This window comes from Eschrichtius robustus, chromosome 1 (assembly GCF_028021215.1).
Source record: "Eschrichtius robustus isolate mEscRob2 chromosome 1, mEscRob2.pri, whole genome shotgun sequence".
Classification (NCBI taxonomy): domain Eukaryota; kingdom Metazoa; phylum Chordata; class Mammalia; order Artiodactyla; family Eschrichtiidae; genus Eschrichtius; species Eschrichtius robustus.
The window spans coordinates 89917380-89931426 of record NC_090824.1 but is presented as its reverse complement, the minus strand read 5'-3'; the positions used below and the strand labels follow the sequence as shown (position 1 = coordinate 89931426).

The following is a 14047-nucleotide window of genomic DNA, read 5'->3' as shown; positions in this document are numbered from 1 at the left end:
ACTCCCAACAAAACATTGGAAATCCAAATTCCACAATATATACAAAGGGAAATAAATCACAAGTAACTTGGGTCTATGCTAGGAACGCAAGACTGCTATAGCATTCAAAAATCAGTGTAATTCACTTTATTGGAACGCAAGACTGCTATAGCATTCAAAAATCAGTGTAATTCACTTTATTAACAGGAGAAAGGACACAAATCATACAATATAGACAAGCATATATAAAGCAAATATTTAAAAAAAATTCAGGGACTTCCCTGGTGGTCCAGTGGTTAAGAATCCGCCTTCCAATGCAGGGGATGTGGGTTCGATCCCTGGTCGGGGAACTAAGATCCCACATGCCGCGGGGCAATTAAGTCTGCGTGCTGCAACTACGGAGCCCACGTGCCACAACTAGAGAGACTGCATGCCGCAACTACAGAGCCCACATGCCACAGCTACAGAGCCCACGCGCTCTGGAGCTCACGCACTGCAACTACTGAGCCCGCGCGTTCTGGAGCCCACGTGCCACAACTAGAGAGAAGCCCACGCGCACAACAAAGAGCCCGGCGGCCGCAACGGAATATCCTGCATGCCACAACTAAGACCTGACGCAGCCAAAATAAATAAATAAATATATATATTTTTTAAATTCAATAGCTGTTTATATTTTTTTTAAAATTCCTAGAACCCCTTCCATTTCCCTTTCCTGAACAATTTAGTCCTAAAGTCCTTAAGTGGAGTAGAGCAAGGCAGGCAACCACGTCAGGGTGAAGAGCCTGAGAAGAATGAGGACGGCGTCCCCGCAGAGGGAAGGCCTGGTGTGAGACTGGGGTGAGGAGGGGACGACACGGGTGGCAGCCCAGCACAGAAAGTCAGAGCCTGGCGGGCTGAGCAGAGCGTCCCCACGGAGGCAGCCCAGGGCAGGGCATGGGAGTCCGGGGAAGGTGAGCAGGCTGCCCATGTATGGCGGCAGCCTGCTGTGAGAAGTCAGAGGCCCAACAAGGAGAGAAAGGCATCCCCACAGAGAGACAGGCAGCGGAACAAGATTTCTAAGTTGGCGTGAGGAGGTGGCCCAGCAAAAGAATACCAAGACCAAGAGGGGTATGGAAGGTACCTGCACAGTGAGGGGGGGTGGGGACAGGCAGCCCTGCACGGAGCACTGGAATGTGGGCATGGTGAGCATGGTTTCCTGTGGTGAGGGGCACAGCCAGGTGAGGCGGGCATCCACATAAGAGAGAGGACAGCAATGACAAGGAGACTCATTACACACGGGGGTGGAGGGACCGATCAAAGAAGCATTTCCACCTTTGGATAAAGGAATTACCAATCTGGAAAGGGAGAAATCCAGAATGAACCCTGTTGTGTTGGACTGCAGTTGGAAGTGCTGGTGTGAACATATATTAGCTCCGTCCACTCAGAAGGACTAGGAGTTGCAACATCTCAAAAGCAATGAGCATACCTAGCACTTAGATCTTGACTTCCAAAAACTTTTCTCCAATAAAAAGGACCAGATTACATATAGAATGGATAAACAACAAGGTCCTACTGTCTAGCACAGGGAACTATATTCAATATCCTGAGACAAACCAAAATGGAAAAGAATATTAAAAAAAAGAATGTATATATATGTATAGCTGAATCACTTTGCTGTACAGCAGAAATTAACACAACATTGTAAATCAACTCTACTTCAATTTAAAAAAAAAAAAGAAGAACCAGGGCTCCTGGGAGAAATGGCTGATTCAAAGACTGAGGCAGGGAAAGCAGACGAACCTTGAACATCTCCTGTCAGAAAGCAAGGAAGTGCTCAAAAAATGATGGTGATATGCCAAAATGTCACAGGAACACACCTGAAGGGGATTCCATTGGCTAAATCTGGAATAACTGGAGCATCAAAATAAAAAATAGTAGTAACAGAAGGCGACTCATTCAATAAAATAAGAAACCATAAGTCTATGCCAACATAAATAAATTAATAAATAAACTGAAAGTCAGATGAGGATAGGACACATACATGGTTTCACAGTACCGCACCCACAAAAAACACTTGTTGTTTACAAAAGGAAAACAGCAATTTCAGAGTGAAGAAGCCTGGTAGATATGACCTTAAGTGAGGAAATTAAAAATCATGAGTAATGGGACATATCAAAATTAATGGTGTCAAGTTCATGACAGTCAAGAGAGACCAAGGAGCCTTCCAGACTGGAGAACACTAGAGAGACACCCTAACCAAAGGCAACCCTTAACTCTCAAATGGACAATTACTGGGACAATTAGTGAAACTTAAATGGGTTCTAAGGATCAGATGGTAGTAATGCATCAAAGTTAATTTCCTGATTTGGATGGTTGTGTTGTAACTATACAGGAGAACATTCCTGTTTGAAAGAAAAACACCCTAAAATAATCAGGGGATAAGGGTCATTAGGTTGGCAATTTACCCTCAAATGGTTCAAGTAAAAAAGTTCTTTAGGGACTTCCCTGGTGGCGCAGTGGTTAAGAATCCGCCTGCCAATGCAGGGGACACGGGTTCAAACCCTGGTCGGGGAAGATCCCACATGCCGCAGAGCAACAAAGCCCATGCGCCACAACTGCTGAGCCCGCGCTCAAGAGCCCGTGAACCACAACTACTGAACCCTCGTGCCACAACTACTGAAGCGCACACGCCTAGAGCCCATGCTCCGCAACAAGAGAAGCCACCGCAGTGAGAAGCCCATGCACCGCAACAAAGAGTAGCCCCCGCTCGCCGCAACTAGAGAAAGCCTGCGCACAGCAACGAAGACCCAATGCAGCCAAAAATAAAAAAAAATAAAAATAAAAAAAAGTTCTTTATACTATATTTGCAACTTTTTCAAAAGTTTGTTTCAAAATTAAAAAGTAAAAACTCTTAGAAAACTAAGATATAAAAGAGAATTCCCTTAACCTGCTAAGGCAGTGCTTCTCAAAGCTGCTGCACAGACTGGAGCCAGTTCTCAAACAGTTACTGATGTGCGATGAGATAGGTACAGAAATCTTTACAACAATATGACAGATTTTATACCTTTTGAATCTAATAAAGAAGAATTTGGGCTTATAATTAAGATGTCTTTTTCTTTTTTTTCTAGTAATTCATCTTTATTTTATCAAAGTATTTGTTTGCCATGGATTGGAAATTTTTTTAAAAACTGGTCCTTCCTCACAGATAGTTTGAGAAGTGTGTGATAAACAGCATCTATTAACAACAAATGCTACTGCAAACACCACGGTAAAATGTTGAAGCTTTCCCCTGGGAACAAAACTAAATACTGTTACCACTCTTATTTCATACGGTACTAGAGGTCCTAGTCAGTGGAGAAAGGCAAGGAAAAAAAAGTGTAAGAATTAAAAAAACAAACACACAAAAATACTCCTGTTATGTGCAGAATGAGTACAAAGAAAATACGAAATAATTTTTTTCAGAGTCCCAACTACCCACTTCCAACAACCTCCTGCTTTGTACCCATCCCTGTATATTAAGATAAAGACCAAAGCAAAAATACGATAGTGTCTTTGTCTCACTTAAATTATCACTTTAGACCCTGTAACCATTGGGGTTTTACGTGTGCTTTGGGCAGGGCCCTGTACATTTCAGATTTCAACTTAATCTGTCATCTAATTCATAAACTTTTTAATGAAAAGTAAGAGGCTACCCCTTTTATTTTCTTGGATTTAGGCAGCTATCAAGTTCAGGCTTATAGTTCTAAACTGGAACTACAAGTTCTTTAAAGGCCTTGTATCTTTCATATTTCCCCATGGCAACCTGAATAGTATAGGCATCCAGCAAGTACTCAATAAATTCCTGTAGAATTGGTTTCAAAGCAGAAACTACTTTCTGCTTTGGAATCGTGTTCACAGAATATATGAGCCAAAGGGAGACAGACAAACTGGCAGGTAATACCAATGCTAAATGCATAAAGAAAGCAAACATTTTTAAAAGTAAAAAGTTTGCTGTAATGCCATCAGAGGGTAGTAATGGGAATAAGTTCAGAGTGACTATTCAGGGTCTTGGCTTCCAAGGCTGGCCCTACACTATGTGAGCTTATGGCTCCTTCACTAGGAAATAAGAGAAATGTCCACCTATATTTGTAATGATTTGAGAAAGTCCAGACCAACTTTAAGAAACATGTAACCCAAAGGACCTAAGAGACTTTTTGCTGGTTTAGAATTATTTCTTACCAAGCATCCTTCCTCTCCACAAGGGTTCACTCATGAAGGTATCCAGAAGAGCCCTGAGATTTAAGTCTGATCCTGTCACTGACCTTGAGTATATAACCCAAGCTGTACCACCCCGCGTGAATTCTCGGGGTTTCAGGTACTATGCCAGTCAAAGAACCTATGATCGTAGGTCTCCTCCATGTACAGGATTCCGTCCCATTCTTCTCTTCCAGTCCTAGAAAAGGTTCCCAGTTCCACCCCTGCCCCAACCGGCTGTGCAACTTTGGGAACATCCTTTAACTTCTTCCAGACTTCGTTTCATCTTCTGTGCAACGAAGACATCAGGACTACATCTGAGGTCTCCTCTAGTCACTCCCCCTATCCGCCCAGCACACCCAAAAAGCACATTAAGATAAAAATTAATTAAAAGATGAGAAACTGTGGCACTACTGCATCCACTCATGGTCTGCCTTCAAATTATCGCTTTACACAGAAATATACATCCACAGAGTTTTACAGAGGAACCTCCAACTGGCTCCTAGCAAAGTAAACGGTATTTTCATCGTTTCCAGGCTGCCAATTACGATGGAACATTTGGGGAAAGACTCAGATAGCAGAATCAGTGACTGGCACACCTACTGAGTCAGCCATTAGCCATGCCCTGATCAGAGAAGAGACCAGCTCTTGATCTTTCATGTCCCTCTCCTTGCCAAGATTTAAATAAGCTTCCCCCACAAAAGCACCCAACAGCTTCTACTTAATGGCAAGACTCGGCCTAATGGAATAAGACAGATGGAACCAAACACCAAGTATCAGTGCTTGATGAGGCAGCAGCAAGTAGACCCTGCTCCATGTCTGACATCTCCCCACGTCCCTGACTATTACCACCACTGGAACAGAAAGTACCCTGAAAAGGAGACTGGCTGACCTGGGAATCAGTCCCAGCCCTGCTGGACCTGGCACCACAGACCCAACACTATTCCATATCACTTTCCCCCTCACTCACCATGCTTTAGACACACTGGCCTCCTTGACACCACCAAGCCCTTCACTCAGGGCTCTAGCCCATGCCGCCCCCTCAAGCGGAAACTCTCTTCCCCTTGCTGCGCCATTCTTCACACAACTGGCTCCTGTATCCCCTCCAGGTTCAGCTTAAAATGTTACCTCCTCAGGGAAGCTTTCCTGACCACGCTATGCAGATGGGTTGCCTACGCCACCCAGTGTTCTTTGCCATCACTGTATCTATTTAACTTTTTATTAGCCTTTATCACAACTGTAAGTAGTGCTTGTTTTCTGACTCACCCCCACAAGCGTATAACCTTGCCTGGGAGGGCAAGACTGCCTTTTCTATTTATTGGTACCTATTTGGCATCTAATACCAGTAGCTGGCACACAGTAAGTATTCATTATACGTCTGTTGAATGAGTCAGCGACCGTCAGGAGAGCTTCCCAGGCTTCAGTTTGGTCTCAGACTTCCAGGACCACGGTGGCTCACCTTGTACATAGGGCCCCATCTCTGGGTGCTCCCTGACCCGCAGATTATAGGTCTTTTTTTGATCAGACTGTTTCAGCAGATCCCGCACTCGTTCATTATAGATTTCCAGGAAGCTAGAGACATGTAGAAAAAGGCATATAATTAGATCTTGAAAAAATGTGGGAAAAACACTAAGCCAAGAATCAGAAGGTCCTAGTTCTAGTTCTACCTCTGACACTCTAAGACCTTGGTCACGCAAGGTTTCCCTCTTGAGTCTCGTTCTGCATGTGTACAACAGGGTTTTGAGCATTGGCTGTCATTACGCCACAGTTTCAGGTTTACAGTGTCAGTGCTGATTCAAGTTTAGCCTTCAAGAGGCTATTTCAGCATGGGTTTAGGCTGCCACCAGCCTGTGCCTCGATCAGGCCCCCACAGCATAGAGTCTACAAGCATGTTTCTTGAAGTGGTTTTCAAATGTGATCTTTGAGCTCTATTATTCACTGAAGGCATCTCAAGGGCCATGCTGAGCAACAAGGGAAGCTAAGTGAGAAGGGTCTGCTCCCCACCCCTAACTTAAGTAGCACAATTCTCATTTTACCTGTCTTACACACTAGGATTCTGTTTAAGACATGCTGTCTTATTGGTATCTACTGGCATTTTATGCCTTTTTAAAATAATAACACAGCTACAATTCTTAATTAAAATCAGTAAATATTTTGTTAAATAAGAAAGCAGACTTCTCACAGAAAGGTCTTCCTCACTGGAACACAGATGCTTGCCTGTGGAGCCAGCAGTCAGAAAAAAAAGGCTCCAGTTCAAAGCTGCTCTCTGCACACTCTTCTTATAAAATTTTTCTCCTTAATCTTCTCATATTTGGACACAGGAACTCCAGATACCTCTTAGAATAGTGGTTCCCAGATTTCATGGACAACAGAACACCTAACATATATGTATATGTTTATATACATAGAGGTCTGCAAATTTTTACTTTATAAACTTGAAAAATGAAAAAATAGTGTTCACAATCATTTAATTTTAAAAACAGACAGTTGGGCTTCCCTGGTGGCGCAGCAGTTAAGAATCTGCCTGCCAATGGAGGGGACACGGGTTCAAGCCCTGGTCCGGGAAGATCCCACATGCCGCGGAGCAACTACTGAGCCTGTGCTCTAGAGTCCGTGCGCCACAACTACTGAGCCTGCGCTCTAGAGCCTGCGAGTCACAAATACTGAAGCCTGCACGCCTAGAGCCCGTGCTCCACAACCAGAGAAGCCACCGCAATGAGAAGCTCACGCACCGCAATGAAGAATAGCCCCCGCTCGCCGCAACTAGAGAAAGACCGCGCACAGCAACAAAGACCCAACACAGCAATAAATAAATAAATAAATAAATTTATAAAAAACAAAACAAAAAAAGCCCAGACAGTTATTCTTTTTAGGGTAATGAAAATGTTATGTAATTAGATAGTGATGATGGTTGAACAACCTTGTAAATATCAAAAAAAAAAAAAAAAAAGTCATTGAAATATATTCTTTAAAAGTGTGAATTTTATGGTATATGAATTATGTCTCATGTTTTTAAACAAGGACATTGAACACCAAAAACAAACAAAAAAAGAATACAGAGAATTCAGGGCAATTGGTAACCTTCTGCCAACATTTACAGTTCAGACTGGTTAAAATGTCACGTTGGGGTAGCCAGCACTAGTCTAGGAACTAGAGTTTGGGAACTACTGACCTGGAGAACAACCCAGGAGGGGGTTGGAACAGAAATCCCAAAAGCTAGTATGAAACTACAGAAAATAAAGGAAAGGAAACCAGCTAGCCAGGGGAAGCTGGTCCACAGGAGACACCGGCTTGTTAAGCCTGAGGATAGGAACTAAGTTTCCTAAGGAAGTTTTTCATCTTGTACTGCAAGATATTTCTGCTGTGGCTTTTCTCCATTCCTCTGGGCGACTCTGGAAGCGGAGAGGACAGCTCTGGAGTGGAAACAGAAACGCTTCAGGCTGCAGAGCCTGACAGGCTCTTACCTTACTTTTATTCTGCAGGAGGAAGGCAGCGGGGCACAGTTTTCCTCCCTGACAAAGAGACCCTGCACAAACCAGAGGGTTGGAGTTTCACTGAAGGGAGTGTACAAAGAAGACCTACTTTGAGGGGATCCAGTCAAAAGAGAGTCTATACCTCACATATCCGTGGTGTCAGCCCAACAGAGGCCTGGAGAACAGAAGAGAAGAAAGCATTACTGTTCACTCACGGTGATGCTCTCCCCCCAACACCCAGGGCCCACCCTCAGCAGGGGTGGGCTCCTTGTGCTAGCCTCTTCACTTCAGGCAGCTTCCCCGGCGGTATGTGGAAGACTCTATTTGCCAGTGCTCTCAGGAGGCTCTCATGGGAGGAATGTACCAAATGAGAGGCAGATCACCACCGTAAAAAGGAAGAGAGAAGAAGCTAGCAAGCCCAGGTACACACTTTCATGCAGAGAAGGTTACATCCTTCTTGGATGAAACCACTTTACCATGGTGGTCCCTCCCAGAACCCTATCTCCTAACCCTGCACACACAGGAGGACTAGAGTACACAGGTGTTCAAAACACGCATTTAGAGAGAAGCGGCTTCTTTTTTTCATCTTGGATCCAGTGCTAACTTATACTCAGGTTAAGGGCTTTACACCCCTGGGTTATTGGGCATTCTCTTCTTTTAATTTAAAATCTATAAAATCAGGCTAAACATGGACGTAGTAAGCAATGATCTGGGCCCACGGCAGCAGGGATAATCTTCCAGGAGGAATAACATCCTAGAGAATGTCCCTATGTGGTGTTGTCACCTGCCCTACCAGTTCATCTCACCAGGGTACTTCTAAGCCTAAAACAAAGAGGTGTTCTTAAGGAACTCTACACTCCCAATTTTCCATGATAAAGGAAGGCTCTCATAAGTCCTACACACTTTTGAAAGCTCCCATCCCAGTAGCTGGTTCTCCTGCTTCTTTCTGAACACTCAGATCGAACACACACATAGCCCCATATCCACATGGCCTTAGCCAGCACTTAACACTCAGTCTGGGACTTGTCTACACCAAAGGTGTTAAAAAGCTACAGGTGATGAACTTGGAAATGATATGAGAAATTCAGAAGGACTGACAAGGTCTGTGACATCAAAGGGAGTTGTAAAATTCTAAGGTTCTTCAGGGTGTAATAAAGAGAGGCTAATTATTCAAAGTTTACCTTTCAATTGAAGTGCTGAGAAACATTCTTTTTTTTTAACTTTTTATTTTATAAAAAGTTATATAGGGCTTCCCTGGTGGCGCAGTGGTTGAGAATCTGCCTGCCAATGCAGGGGACAGGGGTTCAAGCCCTGGTTTGGGAAGATCCCACATGCCGCAGAGCAACTAGGCCCGTGAGCCACAATTACTGAGCCTGCGCGTCTGGAGCCTGTGCTCCGCAACAAGAGAGGCCGCGATAGCGAGAGGCCCGCGCACGGTGATGAACAGTGGCCCCAACTTGCCGCAACTAGAGAAAGCCCTCGCACAGAAACAAAGACTCAACGCAACCAAAAAAAATAAAAATAAATAAATAAAACTATAAAAAAAAAAAGTTATATAGCTGATGAACAATATTGTGTGAGTTCCAGGTGTATAGCAGAGTGATTCAGTTATAGATACACATGTATCTATTCTTCTTCAAATTTTTTCCCGTTTAGGTTGTTACATAATACTACTGAGCAGAGTTCCCTGTGCTATACAGTAGGTCCTTGTTGGTTATCCATTTTAAATATAGCACTGTGTACATGTCAATCCCAAACTCCCTAACTATCCCTCACCCCACCCTTCCTCCCCGGTAGCCATAAATTTGTTCTCTAAGTCTGTGAGTGTGAAGAAACGCATTCTTAATATAGAATAGGACCCATTAAATCTTACTGAAGTTGACTGACTATGAAACTCACATCCTCTCTCAGTGGCAAGGACAATGCAAGATTCAGGCTTGCTGTGGCTTTAGGAAGACATCACATTCCAATGCCAATACTCACTGGGGTGCCCAGCATGGTGTATGTCTTCCCAGAGCCTGTCTGCCCATAGGCAAAAAGGCACATGTTGTAGCCTCTGGCAGCTGCAGACAGTACTTCAGTCCCCAAATCCCGGAACACCTATAACAATAAAAATAGAGAGCATGTCACTCTGGTCCTTCTTCCCACAGCAGCTCTTAAATTATTTTTTAACCTAAAATAATATAAAATGTTTCAAACATCCATGACTATAAGTTCCCCACTGTTTTATGAGAATCAATTCAGTTTCAAAAAAAGATTGCTGACTGCCACCGCTTCTGAGCAGAAGATGGCTGTGCCTCCCACATATGCTGATCTTGGCAAATCTGCCAGGGATGTCTTCACCAAGGGCTATGGATTTGGCTTAATAAAAGTTGATTTGAAAACAAAATCTGAGAATGGGCTGGAATTTACAAGCTCAGATTCAGCCAACACCGAGACCACCAAAGTGACGGGCAGTCTGGAAACCAAGTACAGATGGACCAAATATGGTCTAAAGTTTATGGAGAAATGGAACACCGACAACACACTGGGCACGGAGATTACTGTGGAAGATCAGCTGGCACGTGGCCTGAAGCTGACCTTCGATTCATCCTTCTCACCAAACACTGGGGAAAAAAAATGCTAAAATCAAGACAGGGTACAAGTGGGAACATATCAACCTGGGTTGTGACGTCGATTTCGATATGGCCGGGCCTTCCACCCGGGGTGCTCTGGTGCTGGGTTATGAGGGCTGGCTGGCTGGCTACCAGGTGAATTTTGAGACCGCAAAGTCTCGAGTGACCCAGAGCAACGCTGCGGTTGGCTACAAGACGGATGAGTTCCAGCTTCACACTAATGTAAGTGATGGGACAGAGTTTGGCGGCTCCACTTATCAGAAAGTGAACAAGTTGGAGACTACTGTTAATCTGGCCTGGACAACGGGAAACAGTAACACTCACTTCGGAATAACAGCCAAGTACCAGATCGACCCTGACGCCTGCCTCTTGGCTAAAGTGAATAGCTCCAGCCTGATAGGGTTAGGATATACTCAGACCCTAAAGCCAGGTATCAAACTGACACTGTCAGCTCTGCTGGATGGCAAGAATGTCAACGCTGGTGGCCACAAGCTTGGTCTAGGACTGGAGTTTCAAGCATAAATGAAAACTGTACAATCGTTTAATTTTAAACTATTTTGCAGCATAGCTACCTTCAGAATTTAGTGTACCTTTTAATGTTGTATGTCTGGGATGCAAGTATCGCTAAATATCATGTTAGACTTCCAGGTTAAAGATGATTCAGCTTTAGGGTGTAACCCTTGCAGAGGTACAGAAGAAACCCAATTTCAAAAAAGGTCCTTTCGAATAGAAGATGCCGGAGGATTAACCAAGATGGCGCAGTAGAAGGACGTGCTCTCACTCCCTCTTGCGAGAGCACCAGAATCGCAACTGGCTGCTGGACAATCATTGACAGGAAGACCCTGGACTTCACCAAGGAGGATACCCCACATCCAAGGACAGAGGAGAAGCCACAGTGAGACGGTAGGAGGGGCTCAATCAGAGTAAAATCAAATCCCATAACTGCTGGGTGGGTGGCTCACAGACTGGCGAGCACTTATACCACAGAAGTCCACCCACTGGCGTGAAGGTTCTGAGCCCCGCGTCAGGCTTCCCAACCTGGGGGTCCGGCTACGGGAGGAGGAATTCCTAGAGAATCAGACTTTGAAGCCTAGTGGGAATTGATTGCAGGACTTTGACAGGACTGGGGGAAACAGAGACCCCACTCTTGGAGGGCACACACAAAGTAATGTGTGCATCGGGGCCCAGGGGAAGGAGCAGTGACCTTGGGGGAGACTGAACCAGACCTACCAGCTGGTGTTGGGGGGTCTCCTGCAGAGGCGAGTGGTGGCTCTGTTTCACCGTGGGGATAAGGACACTGGCAGCAGAGGTTCTGGGAAGTTCTCCTTGGCGTGAGCCCTCCCAGAGTCTGCCATTAACCCCACCAAAGAGCACGGGTAGGCTCCAGTGTTGGGTTGCCTCAAGCAAAACAACCAACAGGGAGGGAACCCAGCCCCACCCATCAACAGTCAAGTGGATTAAGGTTTTACTGAGCTCTGACCGCCACAGCAACAGGGAGGGAACCCAGCCCCACCCATCAACAGTCAAGTGGATTAAGGTTTTACTGAGCTCTGACTGCCACAGCAACAGTCAGCTCTACCCACCACCAGAGCCTCCCATCAAGCCTCTTAGATAGCCTCAACCACCAGAGGGCAGACAACAGAAGCAAGAAAAACTACAATCCTGCAGCCTGTGGACCAAAAACCACAGTTACAGAAAGATAGAGAAGATGAAAAGGCAGAGGGCTATGTACCAGATGAAGGAACAAGAAAAAACCCCAGAAAAACAACTAAATGAAGTGGAGATAGGCAACCCTCCAGAAAAAGAATTCAGAATAATGATAGTGAAGATGATCCAGGACCTCGGAATAAGAATGGAGGCAAAGATTGAGAAGATGCAAGAAATGATTAACAAAGACCTAGAAGAATTAAAGAACAAACAAACAGAGATGACCAATACAATAACTGAAATGAAAACTACACTAGAAGGAATCAATAGCAGAATAACTGAGGCAGAAGAACGGATAAGTGACCTGGAAGACAGAATGGTGGAATTCACTGCTGCGGAACAGACTAAAGAAAAAAGAATGAAAAGAAATGAAGACAGCCTAAGAGACCTCTGGGACAACATTAAACGCAACAACATTCGCATTATAGGGGTCCCAGAAGGAGAAGAGAGAGAGAAAGGACCAGAGAAAATATTTGAAGAGATTAGAGTCGAAAACTTCCCTAACATGGGGAAGGAAATAGCCACCCAAGTCCAGGAAGCGCAGAGAGTCCCATACAGAATAAACCCAAGGAGAAACACGCCGAGACACATAGTAATCAAAGTGGCAAAAATTAAAGACAAAGAAAAATTATTGAAAGCACCAAGGGAAAAACGACAAATAACATACAAGGGAACTCCCATAAGGTTAACAGCTGATTTCTCAGCAGAAACTCTGCAAGCCAGAAGGGAGTGGCATGATATACTTAAAGTGATGAAAGGGAAGAACCTACAACCAAGATTACTCTATCCGGCAAGGATCTCATTCAGATTTGACAGAGAAATCAAAAGATTTACAGACAAGCAAAAGCTAAGAGAATTCAGCACCACCAAACCAGCTCTACAACAAATGCTAAAGGAACTTCTCTAAGTGGGAAACGCAAGAGAAGAAAAGGACCTACAAAAACAAACCCAAAACAATTAAGAAAATGGTCATAGGAACATACATATCGATAATTACCTTAAACGTGAATGGTTTAAATGCCCCAACCAAAAGACATAGACTGGCTGAATGGATACAAAAACAAGACCCATATATATGCTGTCTACAAGAGACCCACTTTAGACCTAGGGACACATACAGACTGAAAGTGAGGGGATGGAAAAAGATATTCCATGCAAATGGAAATCAAAAGAAAGCTGGAGTAGCTATACTCATATCAGATAAAATAGACTTTAAAATAAAGAATGTTACAAGAGACAAGGAAGGACACTACATAATGATCCAGGGATCAATCCAAGAAGAAGATATAACAATTATAAATATATATGCACCCAACATAGGAGCACCTCAATACATAAGGCAACTGCTAACAGCTATAAAAGAGGAAATCAACAGTAACACAATAATAGTGGGGGACTTTAACACTTCACTTACACCAATGGACAGATCATCCAAAATGAAAATAAATAAGGAAACAGAAGCTTTAAATGACACAATAGACCAGATAGATTTAATTGATATATATAGGACATTCCATCCAAAAACAGCAGATTACACGTTCTTCTCAAGTGCGCACGGAACATTCTCCAGGATAGATCACATCTTGGGTCACAAATCAAGCCTCAGTAAATTTAAGAAAATTGAAATCATATCAAGCATCTTTTCTGACCACAACGCGATGAGATTAGAAATGAATTACAGGGAAAAAAACGTAAAAAAGACAAACACATGGAGGCTAAACAATACGTTACTAAATAACCAAGAGATCACTGAAGAAATCAAAGAGGAAATAAAAAAATACCTAGAGACAAATGACAATGAAAACACGACGACCCAAAACCTATGGGATGCAGCAAAAGCGGTTCTAAGAGGGAAGTTTATAGCTATACAAGCCTACCTAAAGAAACAAGAAAAATCTCAAGTAAACAATCTAACCTTACACCTAAAGAAACTAGAGAAAGAAGAACAAACAAAACCCAAAGTTAGCAGAAGGAAAGAAATCATAAAGATCAGAGGAGAAATAAATGAAATAGAAACAAAGAAAACAATAGCAAAGATCAATAAAACTAAAAGCTGGTTCT

The 14047-nt window shown here is 43.7% G+C and overlaps 2 protein-coding genes across 8 annotated transcripts in view; one reads left to right on the top strand and one right to left on the bottom strand.

Moving 5' to 3' along the window:
• Positions 1–14047, bottom strand: part of STARD9 (StAR related lipid transfer domain containing 9) — a 135360-nt gene that overhangs the window by 60108 nt on the left and 61205 nt on the right. For all 7 annotated transcript variants that reach the window (XR_011074769.1, XM_068550131.1, XM_068550153.1 and 4 more), the window contains 4 exons: positions 9648–9764; positions 7807–7839; positions 7656–7717; positions 5651–5763 (listed from right to left, as the gene is read on the bottom strand). Coding sequence is in view for 6 of the 7 variants with exons in the window: in XM_068550131.1 (XP_068406232.1) it covers positions 5651–5763; positions 7656–7717; positions 7807–7839; positions 9648–9764 (325 nt within the window). In the remaining variant the exon portion in view is untranslated. The remainder of the gene's footprint in view (positions 1–5650; positions 5764–7655; positions 7718–7806; positions 7840–9647; positions 9765–14047) is intronic.
• On the top strand, positions 9934–10965 carry LOC137759441 (non-selective voltage-gated ion channel VDAC1-like). Its single transcript, XM_068535673.1, is given in 2 exon segments — positions 9934–10272; positions 10274–10965. Coding segments are annotated over 2 exon segments (849 nt in total). The 5' UTR covers positions 9934–9951; the 3' UTR covers positions 10802–10965.